This window comes from Eulemur rufifrons, chromosome 19 (genome assembly GCF_041146395.1).
Source record: "Eulemur rufifrons isolate Redbay chromosome 19, OSU_ERuf_1, whole genome shotgun sequence".
NCBI classification, from domain to species: Eukaryota; Metazoa; Chordata; class Mammalia; order Primates; family Lemuridae; genus Eulemur; species Eulemur rufifrons.
In genome coordinates this window covers 113,749,211-113,773,698 of record NC_091001.1, presented here as the reverse complement: position 1 = coordinate 113,773,698, position 24,488 = coordinate 113,749,211, and the positions used below count along the sequence as shown (strand labels likewise).

The window sequence follows — 24,488 nt, the reverse complement described above, 5'->3', positions numbered from 1 at the left end:
AGAGGAGTAAGGAAAAGGGTAACACCAGGGAGCGCCTCAGATACTGCATCTCAGCCTCGCTGACCTGAGAGAGGGCAAGGGCCCCAGCAGAGCTCCCCAAGTCCTCAGACACCTGGGCGTGCACCGACACACAGGCCCGTGGGGACAAGGCCTATGCTGAGGCCGCCAGGCCAGAAATGAGAGTGATGGGTGCTTGTACCAGGCATGGGCCTCTGACCCGGCCTCCAGGGAGGAGGCCAGGCCATCTGGTGACCCTCCAGTTACTCAGGGCAGCAAAGGCCTTTATCATTAAAGAAAGGGATGGGTGAGTGGAGGAGGAGGAGGAGGAGGAGGAGGAAGGAGGAAGGGAGGAGGGAGGGAGGGAGGGAGGGAGGAAGGGAGGGAGGGAGGGGGTGGAAATGGAGGTTTAGTTAGTCTGGAGTGGGGCTGGGAGCCTGAATTTTTGCCAGTCGCCCTGGTGATTCTGAGCACAGCCCTGGACAGGGCGTGCAGGAAGAGGGGCTACAAGAACGAAGTCATCATTAACCAGAACACAAACACAGAACAATACAACTGTGGCCAAAAACTTTAAGAGTTATGGGGGAAAGGAGCTGTTCTGTCACCGCCCTGCAGCGCCATCAGCCTTTGCACTGATGGGGACCCTAACCATGGGGCTGCGTGAGAAGAGGGCAAACCCTGGGCCTCTGTGTCACCCTGGCACACCCAGACGTCTCCGGAAGGAGGACTGGGACGCGTCCCTCCTCTGTGTTAGGAAGATGAGGCAAACTGGAGAAGGCCCAGTGCATTAGCACAGGAACCCGTCTGCAATCCCCCGCACCACACCTCCCTGCTGTGCAGCCCACGGCACCCACCTCCAGGAGAAGCTCCACCTTCCCCTTGAAAGGCGAACCCCAGAAAGAGGGGAAAGAGCCCAGAAACCCTCATCCCTGCTCCCACCACAGATGGCTCCAGCACAGCCCTGCACAGCACTGAGGGTGCAGAATGAAAAGTCCACACCACAAAGAAAGGTCAGCAGCTGTGACCTTCCTAACAGTGTCAGCAGAACAGCACAGCTGAATTAAGTAGTGATGGTGCAGGTGCCGGCATTTTCCAGGGAGCTAATGAGCACCCGGGAGGGGACAGCCTGAGGCAAAGCCAGGGGCATCAACCCTTCCATCCAGCAATCCCGGGACAGGCCCCGAGAGCTCCAGCTGCGAGGCAGGGGCAGGAGGGCTTCAGTGTCTACTGTCACAGGCGTGGCACGGGCTGCAGCCCACAGCCAGCCTGGGCCCACCCCGGCACTCTCCCGTCTGTTCAAGTGTTCACAGCTGGACACCAGGGGGCCCAAGCGTGGGGCTGGGACAGAGCTGTCCTGATTCCCAGGACATCTCATCTCATACAGAGACACTGCACAGCAACAGCACATGTGCACTGCTGACATGTGTCTCTGAGCAAAAGTGCACACTAAAGCTTCAGGTACACGAGCATAGCTACTGCACATGCCTTATAGCTAATCTGCAGATTTCAATGACAGGGAAGGGAGGAAGAGAGAGAAGTAGATGTGTGTTTTTTTCCTCAATTCTGCTACATGTCAGCTCCACACCCTTAAAAACCAGGTAACTGCTTACGGCCAGCTTTCTCATCTGTTTAAAAATGGGGACAATAAAACCTGTCTGTCAACTGAGGCATCAGAATGGGAACAGCCCTGACTAGCCTGCAGCTAACTCACCCACCCCCTGTCCCAGGAGCACAGCTCAGTCACCTGTGGCCGGGAAGGGGGCAGGGCCCTGTTTCACGAAGCCACGTGCCCGCACAGCGCCTGCTCACTTGGCTCCAGATGGATCCATAACACTCAGCTGCTAAAGAACCACACAAACACCACTGGGACACGACGGGGACACAGGAGATGCCGTGAGGTGATGGGGACACCGTGAGATGGGGCCAGGGAACTCCAGGAGATGAGGGGAACACGGGGACACAGAAAATGCCGTGCGATGGTGAAACTAATGCTACTGTGAGTATGTGCGTGTCAGTTTCACCATTTCATTGCACACTCAACTCAGGGCACATGTATCTGTTCAACTTTTGTGTAATTTGCCCATTAAAGAGAAGAATTAAAGAGTTCTGGGGCTGGGTGCAGTGGCTCATGCCTAAAATCCCAGCATGTTGCGAGGCCAAGGTGGGAGGACTGCTCCAGGCCAGGAGTTCAAGACCAGCCTGGGCAACACAGTGAGACCCCTTCTGTAGACAAAAATTTAAACAACAAAAAATAAATAAATAGTTCTGTTAATTTACTAAACAAGCATTTGGTGAGTGGATGGATGGATGAATATCTCAAAAACGTCACACACCTTTCCCAGAAAGACAAAACCAGTATGTCAAAAACACATTCTCACACCCATCATATGGGTTCACAGACAAAAGAGAACTGTAGGTAAGTGTGGAAATATGAAGTCATATTTCCTTTAATTCAATCACGACTCAAAAACTCTCACTGCAGCCAGAGGCTACGAGCCTGAATGAGCAGGTTTGTAGGGAACGAGAGGGCAGAGAAACGGCAGTTCCGCAGGCAAAGCGCTCAAGTCTCGTGGCAGATGGGAGGGTGTAGAGAAGGCTACCAAACATTTACACACTTGTTACCATAAAATTTAAATCAAATATACAGCTTTTTTTACCCTCAGAAAGTTGAGTTTCTGTGTAAGACAGATCATTAAGAAGGACAAAAATCTCTCATTTAATGTGAAAACATTTCTGTCACCAGGTCCAAGGATTGACAACTCGCACAATAGAAACCAGAACCGCAGTCCTCTCTTCCTCGAGGTTTTGCTTCCTGAGGTCTCAGTTACCCGTGGTCAAATGTAGTCCAAAAATATTAAATGGAAAATTCTGGAAATATAGCATTCTTAAGTTTTAAACTGCACACCTGAGGAGCGTGATGACATCTTGAGCCAGGAACGTGAGTCATCCCTTGTCTGGTGGATCCAGGCTATAAAGCTACTTGCCCGTTAGTCATCGGCATCGTCCGTTCCTGACATCCGACCACCAATGTCACCACGCGTGACCATCCGGGATGGCCCGAAGCGGACGACCCTCCTTCCACCCTGGGAAGGTCGACAGCCGCCCGAGACCACGCCTCAGAGCCTGCGTCACTCACCCCACCGCACCACGTAGGCACTGTGGCACCTCACGTCACTGCCCAGAGAAGACTGTATATCTTACATGTATCAGTATATCAAGATATACAATTAAGATATTTTGAGAGAGAGAGAAAGAGACCACCATTCACGTAACTTTCCTTACAGTATATTATATTTGTTCTATTTTGTTAGCAGTTATGGTTGTTAATCTCTTGCTGTGCCTAATTTATAAATTAAACTTTATCATAGGTATGTATGCATAGAAAAAACATAGCATATGTAGGATTCAGTGCTCTCCGAGTTTTCAGGCATCCACTGGGTGTCTTGGCATGTACCCCTGCAGATAAGGGGGGCTACTGTATTCCCACCACCTGAAGATAACCGTTGGCTCAAATGTAACAGCAAAAGCAAAACAAAACTACAAAAGTAATGCTCAACAGAATAAGTTTTAAGTTATTGAACTCGATCATTATATATAGTTGGATAATACTCTTTGATTTGAAAGATACATTTAAATCCAATGAAAGCTTCTGTTTTGTTTGTGTGGCGTTAATTTTTGTTCTCAAATGTTGCTTGAAAAATCAAGAGCAAAATGGTTATAAAACTAAGAATAGGCTTAGTAATTAACATGTATACATTTGTCAAAAATAGTTACCTGATTATCATATTTAAGAGACTGCGTCCCAACCAAAAACCGAATGGCATCTGTTTCTGCAGTTTGAGGTGTTAAAGCACGTGCCTGCAGGAGGGAAGAAAAAGGCATACACATTTATGAAGTTAGATTTAATAGAGATTAAAAAGGCAGTTTATTCATCTACTGTTGATAAAGTACAAATTAGTACACTGTCTGGAAGGCAATTTAAAAACATGTATTAAAAGCCATAAACTTTTGTACACTTTTAACACAACAGTTCTACTTCAAATTTATATATGGAAATAATTGTAAATAGGCACAAAAATTAAGCAACAAGATGTAAATTATTTAAATAGCAATGGTTAAATTACTTTTTTTTTAACAAAACCATTATTTTAACAGTAATAGATTGGTTAAACAAATTATACTTCAACAATACAGTAGAAAATAACTTCCAGCAATAGCAAAGTAGAGCGTTTAAACCAATTCTTCTGCAGAGAACTGGAAAAACTAAACAAAATACTGTGAGTCTGTTTCAAGGCCTCGGAGAACTACCAAGGCAACAAAGAAATGCCAAGATCCAGGAAAGGAGGGAAGCCTGGAGAAGCAGCCCAAAATCTGGCCACTTTTTACCTAGAGGCATTTGTCACTTTGGAGATTGCAGCTAAAAGGCTGACGCTGAGGAGCTCTGGCAGACTCTCGGATCTTTGGGCACAAAAGCCAAAGCACAGGGCTCATAAAGCGCTCGGCTAACGCCACAGGCTTACAGCCCAGGAGTAGGTGAACTAGATCAGCCTGCACAGACTACAGCTCCAAATCATCTCAGTCCCCCATGGGATTCAAAGTGAGCCAAGAAAATGGGAGGGGGAGACAAAAAATACAAAAAGAAATAAAGAAATAAAGTGATCTGAGCAGCCCAGTGCTCCTAGGCCAGCAGCCTCCTGCCAGAAGAAGTCAGTCCTCCAGAGGAAGGCAAACATCCAAAGTTTCTCAAGTCTTGCACATATAATGTCTAACGTTTAATCAAAAACAGCCAGTCATACAGTAAGACAAAACCATATGACCAAAAACCAGAAGAAACAACCACCAACAAAAAAAGACCTGCAAAGGATCCAAATAATCAGGTGCCCTGGGAAACAAGCTCTAAGTTAATCCTTTGTTAAAAGGCTTTGTTCTGTAAAATTTGGATTCAGTCAGAAGGCCACACTCAAGGATCCAGAAGGCCACATGTGGCCCCAAGGCCGCAGGTTCCCCGCCCCTGCAAGCTCCAAGATGTGCGTAGAGGAGACTTCCTGGCGAGTGCTCCTGGGAGCTCTCCCACACGAGGGTGAGGGAAGTGGGGTGGGGCAGGGGGGAGTCCGACTGCACTGCACCTCAACCTCTGCCAGCCCAACGGGGGCTCCGCAGCTGGACAGCCCTTCCGAGTTGAGGCCAGATGGCCAGGCCTCCTAACCCCCACCCCCATGGGTCACCACTGGATGCAGGCTGCCCCTGGGGACGGCATGTGGCGTGGGCACAGGGACTCTGCTCGGCTGAGGGCAATCCTGGCGCAAGACCCAGCTGAGAGCTGTCGCCCTCCAGCAGTCTCAGAAGCTGCTGGATTTCCTGAAAGAGAAGTCTAGGCAGTATCTGACAGCATAAATTACAGTAACTATACTTAATGTGCTCAATAATTAACAGACAAAATTAAGAATTTCAGGTGATGAATCTGAGGCTTAGAGGGGAAAAGATTAAACAACTAGTTATTAGAGCCGTGGCTCATACTTCAGGCTTATAAATTCAAACCCAGCTCTGTTTTAGTACCTAGACCAAGTCCCTGAGGTAGACATCATAATGGCCCACCCAAAACGCCCACTTTCTAGCCCCAGAACCTGCGGATATGTTCATTTATATGGCAGAGGGACTGTGCAGATGTAGTAAAATTAAGGACCTTGAGCTGAGGAGATTATCCTGGATTACTTGATCACATGGGTCCTTGAACACAGAAAACCTTTCCAAGCCCCCGTCAGAGAGAGACGTGAAGACAGAGGAGAGAATCAGACAGGTGGTGGCCGAGGAGGACTCTGCAGCCACTGCTGGCTTTGCAGATGCGCAAAGGAAGACACAAGCCAGGGAATGTGGATGCTTCTAGAAGTCAAGAAAGACGAAGACACCGATTCTCCCCTACAGCCTCCAAGAAGTAGGAAAGACTTACTGATGCCCTGATTTTAGTCTGGTGAGACCCCTGTTGGGCCTCTCACCTACAGAACTGTAAAATAATCAAATTATGTTGTTGTGAGCCACTCAGTTTGCAGTAACTTGTTACGGCTGCCTCTACCCACGCGGACCTAGAAACACACCTACTTCTTCAACCATCACGTCAGTTCCTACACATTGTCCCCAATTTCTTGATTCTCCCGTTTCAAAACAGGGTAAGAGAAACAGTTTAACAGTTGTCCTGACCGCTTGGTCTATCTCATTTTGACTTGGTTTCCACAGCTGGAGCAAAACAATCAGATCTCTTGGGTGTCCACTGAGAAAATGTTCAGGATAACAATTTCATGACCTATTCTTAGAAAACGAAACCACGCTATATATGTTCCCACCCTTCCCAAAATAGTCCGCAGCGCAGAAACATCAACCACTAAAATACATTTCAATAAAACCAAGAAAATGTATGTCTAGAGCAGTATTCACATTTATTGGACATTTAAAGAAAAAAAAATCTATTTGAGCCAATTCAACTATTCAAAGCAGCTTTAAGGTTCCCACCGTCAGTACTCCTCCACCCTCTTCTGCAAACTCGGCTGAACAATTTTTGGAGCCTTAGACCTCTTTGTGAAACGCTGAATTCTTTGTGAATCTATAGGCCTTCTGCCAAAAATGTGCATACACAATACATAAAATTGTGTATATGGTACCGGCAAGTTCATGGAGCCTCGGAACTTCACCCAACTGAAACCTCTGGCTTACAAAGACAGGACCTGCGGGAGGGGGCCGGCCACTCCTGAGACACGGGCCGGCCACTCCAAGGTGAGCCAGGACAGCGGAGACGCAGGGTCAGGCCCGTCTTCGGACAGGACATGAAGACCTTCAAACACAGGAACATGCTGTCACCCAGATGACAAAGGCCTGAAAGTCCCCCCAAATGGGACCCAGGAGAGGACCTATCTGAAAGGAAATGATACTTTGCGTTACAGGACTTGGCCGCGCTTCGAGGGAGTGCCCACCGTGGTAGGTGCTCTGGGGGCACCCAAGAGCGAGAGGCGTCATCTCTGCCCTCGGCAAACGTGGCCTCGCGTGAGGAGAGAGGAGACAGAGCCTCAAAGACGGAAAGACAAGATGAGATGTGATTAAGTATCAAAAACACTGGAACAGACCATAATAGCAGCAAATTAGCATTTATCAATATGCACCCACGAGCGCAACATTAGACACAGGCAGGATTAAATGCCATCACTATAAAATAGAAGGAAAAAATAAGCAGATTGTATTAGTAGCTATTATATTGAATAAAGAAGGGCAATTCAAGAATGCAGAAGCTACTTGAGTGAAGATAATGAACCGGCATTCAATTTGCTTCATTCTAAAGCAATTTGTAGAGCCAGGAACGGCATACCTGGAGAGGAATAACGGTAGGCACGCAGGAAAAAAGCCTAAATAGATCATCTGTTTCAGAGAGCTCAAAGCTGCCACAGTTTTAGAAAAGCACGACAAATTTGGAACTATCTTGTTCAAGCTCACACAAGAAAAGACACTTCTTTTTTTAAAAATGGAAGAGGGAAATCATTTGTATAGACAAATCTAAAATGTATCTTTAAAAATCACAGTGAAATCTCATAAAAGTTTAATTCAAGAGCTTTCCAAAAATTATTTAATTCTGGCCATTCTGGTGAAAGACCTATAGACATGTATCCATGTCTGTAATTCTGCTTCTTTGATTAAAGCAATGATAAAATGACCTCCCCAAGTCTAGCAGTGTGATAGTTTCATAGGTGTTCCAATGACTCTATCATAGTATCAAATTGTATAGTATAATAGGTGACAAAGCGTTTCCACCTGCTTTGTCTTGGTTCATCCCATAATTCAGCGAGGTAGACAGGATGGACGGCAACATCCCCACTTCGTAGATAAAACATCTGAGGACCAGAGAAGTGCAGTGACGCAGCCTCTGTCACCTGCAGCTGCCGAGGAGGAAGAACCCAGACTCCCTGGTGAAGCCCAGTCATCCTTCCCTCACCGTGAAGCAGGGTCACTGGCAACACAAGTGACACATGTGGCCACAGTCAGAACAGAAATGCCATGTGTTCTCCCCGTTCTCGTGAAGACGGGCCAAGGAACTCTCCTAACAGAGCCCTGTTTCTAGTCTGTCAGCCCCATGAAGTGAACCCAACCAGCCAGAGCGCCGGGACATGCGGAGGGGCTGAGACCACAGCAGGAGAGAATCATCAGGAATGTCGGGACATTACAGGAGCCCTAAGTACCAGAACCCACAGGTGTGGGCTGAGCACACGGCGTCCTTGGAAAGTCACAATCACATGCACTTGCTCACCGGACTAAGCAATACCAGGTAGCAAGCCGTGCCCGTTACCGTTCTTCACCTGATCTCCCCACGCACAGCAGCACTCAGGAAGCCACGGGGGCTGGGGGGGGGGCGGGTGGAGGGGACTTCGCTTTAGCAGTGGAGACCCAGGGCAGGGCAGCCGGCCTCCCTCCTGCCGCAGGCGCCTCCCTCCGGAAAGGACCGCTCACGAGGCTCTGCTCCCACAGCGCCAGGAGGGCAGGTCAGAGGGCGGGGAAGGGAGGGAAAAAAGTAAAAGAAAAAGGGGGACATCCCGACTTTTCATTCTGTGCTACCTAAATATCCGTGTCTCACCTCCCCCACCCAAAAGGAAAAAGCAGTCAAAGGTTGGGAGTGCATCAAAGGAAAACAAAACCTCTGAGTTACCCAGGGAGAACTGAGGTAGCGACACTGTTTCGAGGAGCCCCCAGGCTCCACCCCTCACAGTCACATATTCACTCATTCACCCCTGCAAGGCCAAAGGGAAGCCCCGGCCTTTCCCCGGGGCCAAGGACCGTGCGGTCACGGCACCACTCCCTCTGCACGGCCTGCGGCACAGGCTGTGTATCGTCTCCTCTCAAGCCCTTGGGGCAACCCCAGCCCCCTGATTTTCACCAACAGAGGTCACCCCACACCTCCCCACAGCTCTCTGCTCTTTCACCTCTCCCTGCTCTGGCTTCTGCCCCTTACGGAAAACAGCTCACATCTCCCCTTACCCCTGACTCTCTCTCCCTTGGTGACGCCACACCTCCATTCCTCCATTCACAGCCAGACAGACGATGGCGCGAGAACACAGGGAATGCCCTCCAGCTGCCAGGAGCTCCTCACCTCTCGAAGGCCTGGCCTCCGCTCTGGCCACCGGTGTCACCCAGTTGCCAGATCTCAGAGCCACCTCTGGCCCCCACCCTGCTCAAGCCCCCAGACGCCCTACCAGGGGCCCTCCCATCAGCTCCCACCCCCTTCCCTCTGCACCCTGCATTGCTGGCCCCGGCTGCATGCCAACCTCTCTCAGTCCACGCCCTCCTCGTAGGCGGCTCACTTTCCCCCAAGCATGATCATCATTGATAGGCCGATGATTTCCAAATGGGACTCTCATGGCCAGACCCTCGCTAAGCCACTGTGAGCCAGCTCTGCACTAGGTACCCACAGGCACCCCTACAGCAGCCCTGCCAGCCTCCCCAGACCTCCTGCTACACCCCCACTCCACACCTCCAGTCCTCACCTGGGTCCTCACTCCCGCACGGCCCCTTTCCAGTCTCGCGCCCCCTCCTCCCTCATTCCCTGCTTAAATTACATTTTAACAGCCTCGTAGCCAGTTTTCCTGACACAAGTTCCTCCTCAACCTTGCTACAAGAGCTACTTTACCAAATCAAATCTGGACCTTAGGTTTTCAAACAATGGGCTAAAGACTCCATTTCTCTCCTCTCAAACTGGGAAATCACAAAAAAGCAAGGAGAATGAAAAACAGAAATGGAAACTCTGTTTGCAGTGAAACTCGTAAACACCCATGATGCAAAAGCACAGCACCTGAAGACAGACAGCAGAGGCCACGAAGGTCAGAAACAAGAGAAGACGCTGGAGGCAGCACATCCCAGACAAGCCCCAGACAAGCCCCAGGAGCAGCTCCGCGGACTGACCTTAAGGGGCAAGGCCGGAGCCCCCGGATGGGACCACAGAAGCAGGTGCGCAGGCCGGTGGCAGGCGCGTCCCACACACCATGTGGTGGGAGTGAAGCGGGGCAGACAGGGCCACCAGTACCTTCTGGGGAAGCAGAGTCCAGGACACAGGCACTGCATTGTGGGCCGCCTGCACTGACCAATCTCCTCTGGCTTGCAACAGGTGACAGCTAAAAGAATTCCTCACAAACAGCCCGTGCCACAGCATCCCTGCCAGCCTGCGACGTGGGCCTGGCCCGACTCCATGGATAGAGCCTGCAGGGAGCCAGACCAGGAAGGACTCGCCACTAAAAGAGCAAGGATCAAAAGGAACTAGCACGAGTGCTAGGCAAAGGCACGACAAGGAGAGAGGAAGGGAAGACAAACAGAAAAGACATCAGAAGATGGAAAACACAAACCAGAAAACGTTGCCACAGAATAGCTAAAAATTGTGAACAAACATATGAACATAAATTCATAAAAATTAATAGAGCAATCATCTCTCTAAAAAAAAAAAAGGAAAAAGAAGAAAAGAACAGAAAGGAAAAAGACTCACAGAGTGGGAGAAAATACGTGCAAACTATCCCTCTGACAAGGGATTAATAACCAGAGTATGGGGGGAGCTCAAGCAACTCACCCACAAAAAACATCAAGTAATACGATTAAAAATGGGCAACAGATCTGAATAGACATTTCTCAAAAGAAGATATACAAATGGCCAACAGGTCTATGCAAAGGTGCTGAACATCACTAATCAACAGGGAATGCAAATCAAAGCCACAATAAGATAGCATCTCACCCCAATTAAAATGGCTTTTATCAAAAAGACAGGCAATAACGAATGCTGGAGAGGATGTGGAGAAAGGGGAGCCTTCGTACACTGTTGGTGGGAATGTAAATTAGTGCAACCACTATGGAGAACAGGACGGAGCCTCCTCAAAAAACTAAAAACAGAACTCCCATGTGACCCAGCAATCCCACTGCTGGATGTATATCCAAAGGAAAGGAAATCAGCATATTGGAAACAGTATCTGCACCCCCATGGTCATTGCAGCATTAATCACAATAGCCAGAATATGGAATCAGCCTAAGTGCTCATCAACCAATGAATGGACAAAGAAAATAAGGTATATATACACAACGGAGTATTATTACAAAAAAGAATGAAATCCTGTCACTTGCAGCAATGTGGATGGAACTGGAGGTTATAATGTTAAGTGAAATAATCCAAGCACAGAAAGACAAATATCACATGTTCTCATTCTTATGTAGGAGCTAAAAAAGCGGACCTCATGGTGATAGAAAGTAGATTGGCGGTTGGTTACCAGAGGCTGGGAAGGGGGGAATAAAGAGAAGTTGATTAATGAGTACAAAGACACCATCAGACAGAAGAAATAAGATTTGGTGTTCGACAGATCTATAGTTTACAATACTCTATTGTACATTTCAAAATAGCTAGAAGAGAATAATTTGAATGTTTCTGGCACAAAGAAAAGACAAATATGGAAGGTGATGGATAACCCAAGTACACTGATTTGATTGTTAAAAATTATATGAATGTATTAAGTTATCATATGTACCCTGAAATTATATACATCCATTATACATCAATAAAAAATTGTTTTAACAAAAATGAAAAAAGAAAAAATTCAAAGTAGAGATCAGAGAAGATATGGCAAGACAACTCGAGAGGACTGAACATGAGCTGACAGAGCGCATGGAAATAAGAAACAGAATGAGCACAAGAAGGAAGTCTGCACTGGGAAGGACCCACAGACAGACGCCCCCAAAACACAGCAGGGAAAGGGGACAGAGTTCAGAAAGATCTCTTAAACAAATTTCTCATCACAAAAGAAATCAAATTCAAAACTGCAAGATATCCAGGAAACAATAAAATCAAGAAGTCAGCGTTCAGAAGAAAATCCATGGGTCGAAAATGGCTGTATTGATAAAAAAAGAATGAAAACAAATAAATAAAGCACCTAACTGATAAAGTTAAAAAAACAAACCAAAAAAAGGACCAAACCAAAAGACTACCTGCATTCCCAGATGCTCCACTGCGCCACAGGAACGCCCTGCACCTTGGATGTGCAAACCCACAAGGGCTGGGATTTTGTCTTCTTCCTTCTCTGTTGGTTTCCAGGTGCGTAGAATAGTGCCTGGCATATTGCAGGCAATAAATAAATATTTCTCAACTGAAAAATGAATGCATTTTCCAGGAAAATATAAGTTACCAATACCGATTTCAAAAGAAACACAAGAAATCTGAGTTGCCATGAACCAAAAGGTCAGCAGTATAAGAACATGAAGCCACAGAAACAGGCAACACCAACACCACTTCAGCTGTTTCAAACACAGAAACAGAAGGAAAACTCCAAGTGCTTTTCATGAAGCCAGCATAGCAGTGAAGCAAAACTCAACCAAGAAAATACACAGAAAATTACTTACAAACATTAATGAGAAAACGCTAAGTAAACCGAATCCGGCGGAGCACCCTTCCACGATTCGGTGGAATTCTTTCCAAACATGCACTGGGGGTCCAATGTTTAGAGAGCTATTAATGTGACTGACAAAAGAGATCAAAACAGAAAAATCATACAACCAAATGATCAGTTCCATGGATGTAAAAAAGCATTTGAAAAATTTAATCTCCATCTTTGACTTCAAAACTCTGAAAAGGTAAAAATCTGCAGACCCTCCAGGGTAGGCGTGATGGCAAAGGGGTTTCCTTACTTGGCAGCGAGCAGACCCTTGAGTGATGGCCTGGCCCATCCATCCCTCAGCCCGACGGCACAAAAGGCAACAAGTCCACATTCTTTTCACCCTTCTGACCTGGCTGCACTGACCTCAGGACTTCAGGAGAACCTCCCAGAACGCAAAGGGAGCACTCATATCTTCGTGTGGCTTACGGCCTTGGCTCTGCTTGCTTAGTGATGTTGGTGGTAAACCCAGGGGAAAGAGACTTGAAATGAGCCAAAGTCGTCTCTGTCACCCACCCTCCAACTTTGACCACCCTTTCTGGTCTGGCCCAGCTCACTGGGGCAGCACTGGACTCAAACGGGAGCTGACAGATGTTCCCCACAACTCCGTCCACACCTGCAGTACCTGCTGGCTATGCTGGGCCATCGTGAATCCCACCAAGCCTGCCCCCGGCAACTTACACGTTGGCACAGCCACCACTGGCTACAGGCTCACTCCTCCCATCGCTCTCATGTTTACCATGTGGAGATGTGACCCACACAGCTGAAGGTCTCTTAATGTCAGAAGTTCAAAGAAATAAGATTGCAGGAAAGAAATCAACCTGTTTGTATAGACTTTGAGATAGTCAGAAAAAAACTACTGTTAACTGAGAACTATTCATTAAACTCATATTTAGAAAACTGCTACTGACCAGTATACTAAAAGTGTGTAAAAGCACCTGAAATTTCATTTATACTATAAAAAATTCAAAACAATTACCACTAATCTGCTCAGCACTTTTCTAAATGAATGACCCTTTGTGTTGGTCATCTGCCTTTTATTTGCAGTTGTGGTACCTTGACTTTACCTCTCAAGCCTCTTTCCCTTCAGTCAGTGGTCAATATCAGCTCTCCAGCTTTTGATGTAAACTGTTCTCCATGTGATGTGAACGTCACTGATGACCAAAACACTACTATCACTTTCAGTTCTTTTTATGCTTACTGCAATGATGGTTCTTCAAATTCAAAAGAGTCATGGCCCATGGAACTGTCTAATAAGTGCAAAAATCAGCTACTTCTTTTAAGATGAAGAAATTCCAATAAAAATTTGACTCCCTTAAGAGGATCGATTCTCTTAGTTTTTCAAATCTCAGGAAATAACATTTAAGTTAATCTCAAAGATCCAATACTGGAGATCAAAACCTCTGAGTTATCTGGGAGATTTCTGAGTGAGATCAATATGTTATTAAGTAGCATTGGCAGAAATAACTGTACTACATTAGGTAGTAAAAGATTATGGAACCTTATATCTACCCATATGGTCCCACCCTATGTAGCCCCATGTGTACCTAGTTAAGGAGAAAGCATAGAACTTAATGGTCAAGAGGCTTTGAAGTCAGCTTGGTTTTAAAGTTTAACTAGGTCAGAATCCCAAGTGTATCATTTACTAGCTAAGTAGCCTTGGACAGCTAACTGTTCTCTCTCAGCCTCAGTTTCTTCATCTATACAGCAGGAATAAAAACATCTACCAAAAATGATTGCCGTAAGAATTAAATGAAATAGCTGTTCAGTGCAACGTGGAGTATCTGACATAGCTCAGTGCTCAGTAACTGGTAGTTTAGCCGTCACTCTCGTGAATGTGACATAGCCACCAGTCAACCCCTGTAACACAGTTTATTACCCATATGACACTTAGTTACAGCCTTGTATGGTATTTATTTGTAAGAATTTTGTCTGATTATGATGATTAGAACAACATTTATTGAACACACTGTATGCCAGGCATTGTTCCAAGTGATTCAACTACATGTATTAACTCACTGAATTTTCATAACAGCCACAAGGGTGGGGGTAGATGCTTATTTTCCCATTTTATTGGCAAGAAAACTGAGGCTTATGATTACATAGTAAGTGCTGGAGCCAGGATTTAAATCTTAGGAGTCCAGGTGGCATCCATGCTTTTAGTAACTAACAGTGCTGCCTCTCTCTCTGTAACCTACTTGAAAGCAGGTATCAGCCAGGCATGGTGGCTCACACCTGTAATCCTAGTACTTTGGGAGGCTTGAGGTCAGGAGTTCGAGACCAGCCTGAGAAAACCGAGACTCCATCTCTACTAAAAATAGAAAAAATTAGCCAGGCGTGGTGTTGCGTGCCTGTAGTCCCAGCTACTCGGGAGGCTGAGGCAGGAGGATTGCTTGAGCCCAGGAGTTTGAGGCTGCAGTGAGCTATGATGATACACCACTGCACTCTATCCAGAGCAACAGAGTCTCCAAAAAAAAAAAAAAAAAAAAAAAGGAAAGCAGATATCATTTACATCTTTAACACATATTGCTGCATCCAATTATGTATCAGGTACTTTCCATAGCAATGAACTGTGTTTTTTATCTATCCCTCAGTGCCTTACGCGTCGTAACAGATTCTCAAAAGCTACTTGAATAGAGGAAAACGAGTACAGGGCTCTAACAGCCCCTGCACAATTCTCACCTATCTACCCTCCCATCTCATCTCCTACCTCATTCCTCCCACTCATTCACTCTGCCCACACCAGCTTTCTTGCTGTCCAAAACTGCCATGTGCATTGCTTATGCTGTGGGAGCTGATTGAGTTCGTAATCATTTGTTGAGCACCTGCTATGTGCTAGTCACAGTGATTAGGCACTAGAGAATACAGGATGATAAAGAAATAGTACACTAGTGAAAAAACAGGTAAACCCAAATAAAGTCTTTGACTTATTTTATTATACCAAGGTTAATTTCTAAGCTTTGATAAATCTACCGTGGTTATGTAAGACGTTACACACACTGGGGGAAGCTGGATGGAGGAAACGCAAGAACTTTATGCGCACCTTTGCAACTCTTTTGTGTACCTTAAGTTGTTTCAGAATTAAACAATTTTTTAAAAACCAGACACAGTTCTAGCTTTCAGGAACTCAAATTCTAGAGGAAAAGGTGTACGTGTAAACAAATGAGTACATGAAGCGAGCGATAATTCCCAGGCCAGAAGTAATGTTCAGGATGGGATGGGAGGTGAGAGGAGGACGGCTGTGCCAACCCTGCTGTCATCCAGGACCCAGCCGAAGGGATCTGGACTCGGTGCTAGCTCTGCAACCGTTGGGCCTCCCGAAGCCTCGGCTCTCCCCTCTGCAAGAAGGGACCCCGGGGGCTGCCGCGAGTCCACGCAGAGCTGGCGGAGGGTCTGCAAAGCCAGTCCCTGGGGGACTGCGCATGCCCTCAGCAGCCGGGCCGAGCGCACCTGCGCCCTCCGAGTGACCCACCTGGAACTCCAGCCCGTAGATCACCGGTGCATCATCCTCCATGGTGCGGGAGGGCAGCCCGACCCCGGGCGCTCACACACTGAGGCTCTTGCTAGGGCCGCGGCATCAGCACCTCGCAGAAGTGCTCCCAGTGCCCATTCATTCACTCCGCACAGCAAACGGCTCCGAACGGGCACCCTTTACGGCCCACACCAGCTCCCGTACGGTCCACTTCCTGTTTTTCTCGTGCGTCATCAATGCGCTCCTCGATGGAGGCCAATGGCAGCGGCGCAGAGCTTATACGCAAGTCCATTTGCGCTCCCATCCGGGCTCTCAGGCGCGCTGGTTCCTGGTTGGTGGGCGGGGTGGAGAGACCGCGGAGGCGGCGCTCAGCGAGCCGGCGGGGAATGGGCGGGCGCGGACCTCAGGTAGCTGGGAAAGGTTGCTCAAAAGTCTCCTCCCGAGTTTTACCCTATAAAGAATGATCAGTCGCGGGAGAAGCTGTCGCTGAGATGCTGCCATGTTTTGTCATTTGTACTGTTGCGTGGCATTCCCGAGCGCTGGGCCCACGCTTTACACAGCCGTAAATGTCTTCGCTCTAACCTACGAATAAGCGTTAGACCTCGCTTTACAGATGAGACGTGCAAATTTGATTAACAATTGCAGGTGCGCGGTTATTCAGGGAGCTAGGATGCGCACCTGAGCCGTCAGACTCCCCTAGGCTCGGCCTAGGATCCCCAGGTCAGAGGTCATGCCTGATGCGTTTCCGCGGGCGCCGGCACCGGCTGTGGCAAAGGGTGCACTACGCCGAGTGGGGTAAAGCCGAAAGCCGGCACCTTGCCACTGGCAGTACTGGGCCAGCTTTTGCCTTGGAATGGGAGTCGGAAGGGAAGACCGTGGGATCCCCAGAGGTCGCCCCTCTTGTGCAGCAGACCCAAAGTGCCTGCCTTGACGTTGGGCAGTGCCCTTGGAAGGCAGGAATGACATGGCATGGAAAACGAAATAATCATGTCATAGCTGAACCCCCATCACTGCTTCCACCAGGGTGTCCAGGACCACGCACCTTTCCTCCATTTTTGTGATTATTTAGTTTTTCCCTCTACCCTTAATTGATCTCCATGACAGAAATGGCTGGGTCTGGTTTTGCTCAATGGTACCTGACACCCAAAATGAGTGACTGAGGCAAGGATTTCAATCAAGATTTATTAAGCCAGCTTTAAGGTCCTTCCAGGAAAAACGCAAAGAAGAGATTTTCAAGATGTTTAGTATTTATACATTTCTTTAAAGCAGGGGAAGGTGTATAGGAAGAAGGCAGGTAGAGGGTAAGGCAAAAGGTTGCATTTTTATGAGACTTTAGTTAGTGTCCAGGAAATGTACATTTTACATAAGATAAGGTGAATGTATGGGGAGAAAAAGAGAGTAAAGGAAGAATCAATTATGCAGACATCTCTACATGGATGGAGGAATGAGTGACCTCATCTTGTCTCTGTTCTGCACTTGGGAAGATAATCTTGTAATCAACATCAGCGTGAAATCAAACAGACTTTAGTTTCAGGAGCTGGACTTAGACTGCAGACCTAAAGTTACAATTGGCATGTCTTTGTTTATGAGAGGCCAGCAAAGAATTTACTTATGAATGATCTAGGGGGGCAGTCCTTTGTAGATGCCTGTAGCTTTGACCTTTCTGTGGGGATCTGACTAATGCATACTGTTAGTAACAGCTAGCTACTCGATAGGAAGCGGGCATTTTATGACTCAGCCTCCAGGCTTGACCTTCCCTTTTGCATAAGGAGATTGGGGGGATCCTGAAGTTCTTATTTTCCTTTACACACCCAGTGCCCAGCACCCTGCATGGTATAGAGTTAGGCGTGATGAATATCTGTTGAGTGAATGAGGAGACTTCAGAGATTTATTAGAAATCAAGTAAGCAGAGGTCCACACCTAAGAATAGTACTCAACCGCTGCATCTGCCCAAATTAACTTGCTGAGAGAATGCAGGGTCTTCATACATCTAGATTAAATCCACCCACCAAATCTACCCACCTATCATTGATATTATTACTACCACTATCTTTATCATCAATGTCATTATTGTACAAATACAGGTGCATGGTAGAAAACACAGATAAGCACAAAGATAAATTCCTAGAAATACTGGCCAATACAAATAGCCTAAGCGTCTCCCTCCACCTGCCCCTTCTGCCACAGGTTTGCCTGTAGCCTCCGAGTGTCAGAATGAATTCAGAATGAAGCTAGACAGAGGGTAACTAACTCCCCCCGCCCCACTTCCCAGAATACGGCCGCTCCCCACCCAACCCCGACTCCTCGCCACGCTCCGCGTTCACACCTTGGGCTCCAAGTCCCGCCCACCGCAGACGAACCGGAAACGCGCCGCGCTTCCGGCGAGGACCGCCGGTTCCTGCACTGGGCATGCGCGGAAGTAGGCCCTCCGCGTACCGGCAGGTGCAGGCGCAGAAGCCGTACTGATCCCCGTGTCTTCTGCCTGCCTCTTGGCTTCCGTCACCTTCTTCCCGGAGCCTGGTCACGGCCCCAGTGGGCGGGTGGCAGGTGAGGATCAGGGCCCCGCAGTCAAGAGGGAATCGGCCATGCCGAACCGCCTCGGGGCTGGAGCCCGCCGGCTCTCGGCCCTCGGCCCGGCCCCCTGGGTCTCCTCGGAGTCGTTTCCTAGAGACGGGCGGGCTTCCCTCCTCCTACCTGGGGCTTGTCCCCCTCACAGGGCCACTTCGGGGCTGGAGCCCGCCAGCCCTCGGCCCGGCCCCCGGGGTCTTCCGTGAGTCCTTTCCTAGAGAGGGACGGGGGTCACTCCTACCTGGGCACCTCTGCTCCGCCGGCCTTGGGCCCAGACCTGCATGCCGCCAGCCGCGCTCCTGCCGTTGCTCTCCACGTCTGCCCAGGGCTGGCACCTTCTCCCCAGGCTGCGGTCTCTAAAGGGAGGGTGAAAGCCAGATGAAAGTCAGTTTATAAACGATCAGCCGGCACACACGCGGAGTTGTCACTCGGGCTCTGCACAGAGGCGCTCGGGTCTGGAATTGAGACCCCCGGGTCTGGAATTGAGACCCCAAACTCTGATACTGTGCGGCCAGCTTGTCCCCCAGCAAGCCCCTCAACTTCTCCGATGCTTAGTTGACTTTCCTGTGAAAAGAGGTTAATGATAAGTTGCCCTACCTAACTCTCAGCGTTGTGAGGTTACAATGCAATTAATGTAAAACCATTTGTTACTGCGTAAACGTTGGCTGTTATTACACATCCTTACTGTAGAGTATATATACTGTGAGTACTGAAAAAGCATTTATTTAGAAAGAAGCATAAGGTTCAAAGATGTGTTTTAACGTGTGTCTGTTTTTTTCACTCTTGACTATAAAAGAGTTTAACCCCAAGGAAAATTTTTCTTGGACCTACGGTTTCAACCTTTTTACAGCTCCTTGAAGATGTGGTGTCTTTGGATTCAAACACTTTACTCCCTGCTTCTTTTCATAAGTTCGAAAGATAGTCTTGAGTGGCAGACAATGAGCCAGGCCCTTGTGTGGATTGGGTGGGAGAAGGATGTGGAACGCAAGTGGAGTCCATAGTTGCAGCATTATTCATTCAGCTCTTACATTTTGTGATTTCTAACAGGATCTTCACAGTTCCAAGACAGTGTGTTGACTACTCTGCTTTATCATTAAAATTCTAATTACTTTGCTTGTATTTGTGCAGCTCTTCACAGTTTAAAAGGTGCTGGTGCATGGGTGCTATTTAATCCTCTTTATCCTGATGTACCAACCTCATCTGTGAGAATGAATGATTGACAGATGTCACTTTACCCAGTAGTGAGGCCAAGACTCAGCATAGTTGTTACCTCCCTGCATTCAGGGCTCTTTCTGCCCCACTCTTGCTGCTCTGGGTCATTATCCACCCGGCGTCTTACAAGGACAGCAGGGAGGTGACCAGCACAGTGGAAAGAGCATGCGCAGAAAGTTCTGTGTTAGGATCCTGTCACCATCAAGTATCGGCAGTGTGACTTTGGGCAGATCACTTGGCTTTCTCTGTAGTGTGATAGAAGTAATAATAGTACTTGATAAATTTATTGTGAAAATTAAATAAGATAATACAGGTAAAACACTTGATCTGTTGTAGGTGTTTATTACCTGGAGAGTTTTATAAATATATGCTAATTAGATTCCCACTACACAGCATAGTACTCTTATGGAAAGGTTTACATTGCTGCAATTTGGTAAAAGATTTCTGTTTACAAGATGTCTGTGTCCAGGAAGTGAACCTGGAAAACCAAGTTTTAATTGTTCTTAGGAATGTTTTATTTTTCAACTATATAATTACTCAAATTTAATACTTAAAAATTTTAAAGAGTTAATTATGTACATTATTGTGCAGAGCACTCAATTGGACAAGGAGAAAGTCAGATTTCTTTGCTGTGCTATGATGCTTATGTAAATTTAAAATCATATCTATGGTTTAATAAAAATGAAGCCATAATAGGAGGGAGTAAAGATGTATATCACATACAAATCAAGAACAGATGCATGTTTTTCCGTTTTTTAGTTATGAACTATTAAGACTACCTATAACGTACATGTAAGATCTAAAGATCATTGTAAATCCCACCCAGGCTTCCACCACCAGCGTAAGATACGGAGTTACCCCTTGCTTTGAAAACTCCCTCGCCATTGCCTCCAGCCCTCTCCTCAACTAAAATGGGTATTATTCTATCCTTGCTTTTCTTTGTAGTTTTACCAAATGCTTTTGTGTTCCTAAAACAATAATTACTTAGATAACATATTTTTGAATTTATAGAGTCATGCTCTTTTCCTACTCCTTTGTGCACAATCGTATTTGTGAAATTCAGATGTATTGATGTGTTAGATGAAATGGTTCATTCATTTTTACCACTGTTTTAATACTCCATTTTTTAATATGCCACAATCTGTTTGTTTATTATTATGTGTACAGGCAGTGGCTGTTTTCAGATTTTTTATTTTTGGGAATTTGAGAGAAAGGTATTTTGATTTATTGTTGATAAGCATTGGCCATGGCAGCTTAGGGCGCTCACGTGCAGGAGCTGCTCCAGGGTGCGTAACTGGCAGGGGAATTGCTAGGGCGTAGGACCGTGACCACAGGTTTAGGGTCTCAACCAAACTCCTTTGAGAGTGAAAGGCAGTACCTGACAATTTCACTGAGACCATAGGTGAAAAATGGAATTGTCATGGGAAAAATCAAGTATTATGGGATATGTGCTTGTTAAGCTTTTCTAGATAGTACCAAGTTGTTTCCCAACCTGGACATTCAGATGCCCCTTTCAACATGTGCAGCTCTTATTTTTCTAGTGGATCATTTAGTGTCCTGTTTATTTTTAGGAAATCCTCACATATTCTTGATATTAATCCTTTCTCAATCACATGTATTTGTGTTTTACTTTCTTTGGGCTACTTTTATAAGAGTTTTTAATTTTAATACAACAAATTTATCGATCTCTCCCTTTATGATTTGTGCTTATTTATTATGCCTAGTGTAAGAGGTTTCCCCACCTTGAGAATATATTCTCTTGCATTTTCTTTTGAAAGTTTTCAAGTTTTGCCTTTCACATTTAAGTTTTTAATGTGCCTGAAATTGATTGTGTGTCTGACGTGAGGCAGCGTTCCAGTTCGCTTCTTCCCTTGTGTATCACGAGTTGTCTGAACGTCACTTGTGAAAATCCACGTCCTTCCTCGGTCTGTGCTCCGTGTTCCCTGACCAGTGCTGCCCCTGCCGTATTTTGATCTTCACACCCTAGATTTTTGGTGTATTTTAGGGAGATAATCATACACATAAAGAATGAAGGGATTTTTGTTTTACCTTTTAGTTATTTTTCTTGTCTTATTCTGCTGCCTCGGGCATCCACTGTTAGACCAAAAAGAAATATTGAAAGAGGACGTCTTTATCTTTTTCCTACTTTTAAAGAGAATGCTCTAAGCATTTCACCATTTGAGATTTCCTTTAGGTTTTTGGTAGATACCCTTTATTGCGTTAAGGAAGTTACTTTCTATTTCTAGTTTGCTAAGAGATTTTATTTGATCAGATGTTGAATTGTATCAGATACTTTGTTCTGCGTCTGCTAAGATAGTAGTTTTTATTTAGTCTATTAATGTGTTAAAGTGCATAAATAGATTTCCTAACATTAAGCCTACATTACATCTCTGGGATAAACTCAGTTTATTTTAAAAATAAATACATTGCTGGATTCAGTTAGCTAATATTTTAAGATTTTTATGTCTATGTTCATGAGTGAGATTATAGTTTTCCTTCTAGTATGGCCTGTCAAATTTTGGCATCAAGATTATATTAGCTTTATAAAGTGAATTAGTTCATGCTCCTTTTTTTCTCTTTGCAAGAATATTTTACAGTAGGGTTTTGGGTAGAATTCACTGGCAAACTATCTAGACCCTGTATTTTCTTTGTAGGAAGGCTTAACTACTGATTCTGCTTTTAAAAAAAAAAATTTAATTTATTTACTGTGTTACTTTTTTTTTTTAATAGGGGTGGGGTCTGGTGATATTGCCCAGGCTAGTCTCAAACTCCTGGCTTCAAGCGATCCTTCCTTCCGCCTTGGCCTCCCAAAGTGCTAGGATTACAGATGTGACCCACCACCATGCTTGCTCTACCCAGAGAATGTTTCAATGTCAGAAACAGTCAAGGAGGCCAAGGCTGGGAGGATCGCCTGAGGCCAGGAGCCTGAGACCAGCCTGGGCAACATAGTGAGACTTTGTTTCTAAAAACAAACAAAAAACAATAGAAAAAGTCAAGGAAGAGACTGTGAATAAAGAATAGAGCAACAAGATTGAACCTTGAGTGCCTTTATTTGGTGGAGGGCGTGGAGAAGGAAAGGAAGGACCAAGTTATCTCTAGTTCAGACTTAGACAAAATAGCAAGAGAGAGGAACGGCAGTCAGAGATAGGTTCCTAAAGATCGGGAAAGTTGCCAAATCTACCAAATATAAATTCTAAGAAGTGAAACATATTCTTATTATACCTTTTTAGTGGTTGTGGAACTATCCTGGTTTTAGGTATATGGTTAATACTAGTGTCTACATGTGAATAAGGCTAGAGCAGGGAAACCCTTAGACATGAGGAAGCTGTTTTGCTACAGATGGTACGTGCCTTACCACAAAATGTTAGGTATATAGTTTATATATGTGTATATTTTTCTATATAATGTCTTATGTATATATAAAATCATCTAAATCATGTTTTATTATATTATTTTCATTTGATCATTCCTCTTAATTTTGAAGAGGTAAACCTTCAGATCCTTGCTTACAAGCATTTTACTTTGTAAGATAAAATGTAAAATAAAATCTAGATGATTTTATTTGTGTAAAAGGGAAAGTGATAATCCCTTTATGGCAATTTATAACTTTAATATTTACTGAAGAATAAAGTTTGTTTTTTCCTTTACCTGTCTTCTCATGAGTGGTTTGCAGGCACTAATGAAAATTTTAGAAGTTTGTATTTTATCATTTCTCTTTATCAATTTGTAAAGTTTTTAAGCTATATAATTGAGAAGCATTTTTATCTTAGTTTTTATTATTTTGGTGATGTTTTCCTAGACAGTGTTCTTTCTTATCATATTTTTGGCAAACAGATTTCCCCAAATCTTAGAGGTATAAAGCAGCAGCATCTTCATAGTAGTAATTTTTTTTTCTGACAGTTTCTTCATAAAAGGAAATTAAATTGTTAAAGCTATCTACGAGACCGAATCAGAATTAATCTTAGAACCTGAAACCTTATTAGGGCTAAGGGGAGATGAGAGGGAGGGAGAATCTCTTTCTCTCATTATAACCTTGTCTGGAACAGACTCTTATTTCTGGAGTACGGTGATGAAAGCACTGGAGTGGTGTGGAGTCCCGGCCGGGAAGGGACAGGGCACAGCCTCGGGCCTGCTGTTGGTCTGGTCTCTGCACCCACCCGGCCTCCGCTTCCTGACAGGTGGCCCTGACAGAACTGCCTCACCACGTAAAGGCACGTCCCCTCTTTGGTGTTCTGGGGTAGCTTCCTCCCTGGGCTCACTGCGAGACATTGCAGGAAAGGGGTCTTTTTGTTCCTTTTCATTGTGTGTGTGTGTGTGTGTATATGTATATATATATATATATTTTTTTTTTTTTTTTTTTTTTAAGAACAGGGTCTCATCCTGTCTCCCAGGCTGGAGTGCAGTGGCGTGATCATAGCTCACTGCAGCCCCCAACTCCTGGGCTCCAGCCTCTCAAAGTGGTAGGATTGCAGGCCTTTTCATTGTATTTTTGACTCATTTGTAACTAATAATTATTGGGTAAGTATATAAGTAATGGATAATTAGTAACTGACTGTGCTGGACCAGAAACTTCTTCAAAATGTTTGCCTTTGATTATCTACTTTAAAATAATGTTTTCAGACCTCAGGGTGACCCCGGCTATACAAGGGGGGCAGCTAAGTAGGATACTGTGATGGAAGTATTGGGAATGAGGAAAAGCGGCTCTATCTAAGGGTCAGCCAAGTGTGGTTTTTGATGTCAAAAAGTTATGTCGTTTGGTTTTTGTTTTGTTTTGTTTTTTTTTCTGAAAAAACTCTCATCTATTATAATAG

At 45.6% G+C, this 24,488-nt stretch overlaps 2 protein-coding genes across 3 annotated transcripts in view; one reads left to right on the top strand and one right to left on the bottom strand.

Moving 5' to 3' along the window:
* EIPR1 (EARP complex and GARP complex interacting protein 1) overlaps positions 1 to 16,072 on the bottom strand; it is a 121,474-nt gene extending 105,402 nt beyond the window's left edge. Inside the window, exons 1-2 of the mRNA XM_069494059.1 lie at positions 15,898 to 16,072; positions 3,772 to 3,855 (exon numbers count right to left, since the gene is read on the bottom strand). Of these exons, the coding sequence (XP_069350160.1) occupies positions 3,772 to 3,855; positions 15,898 to 15,939 (126 nt within the window). The 5' untranslated portion in view covers positions 15,940 to 16,072. The remainder of the gene's footprint in view (positions 1 to 3,771; positions 3,856 to 15,897) is intronic.
* The window catches only part of TRAPPC12 (trafficking protein particle complex subunit 12), a 385,261-nt gene that overhangs the window by 295,263 nt on the left and 65,510 nt on the right, over positions 1 to 24,488 (top strand). For both annotated transcript variants that reach the window (XM_069494185.1, XM_069494184.1), the window contains exon 2: positions 18,340 to 18,444. The gene's annotated coding sequence lies outside the window, so the exon portion shown is untranslated. The remainder of the gene's footprint in view (positions 1 to 18,339; positions 18,445 to 24,488) is intronic.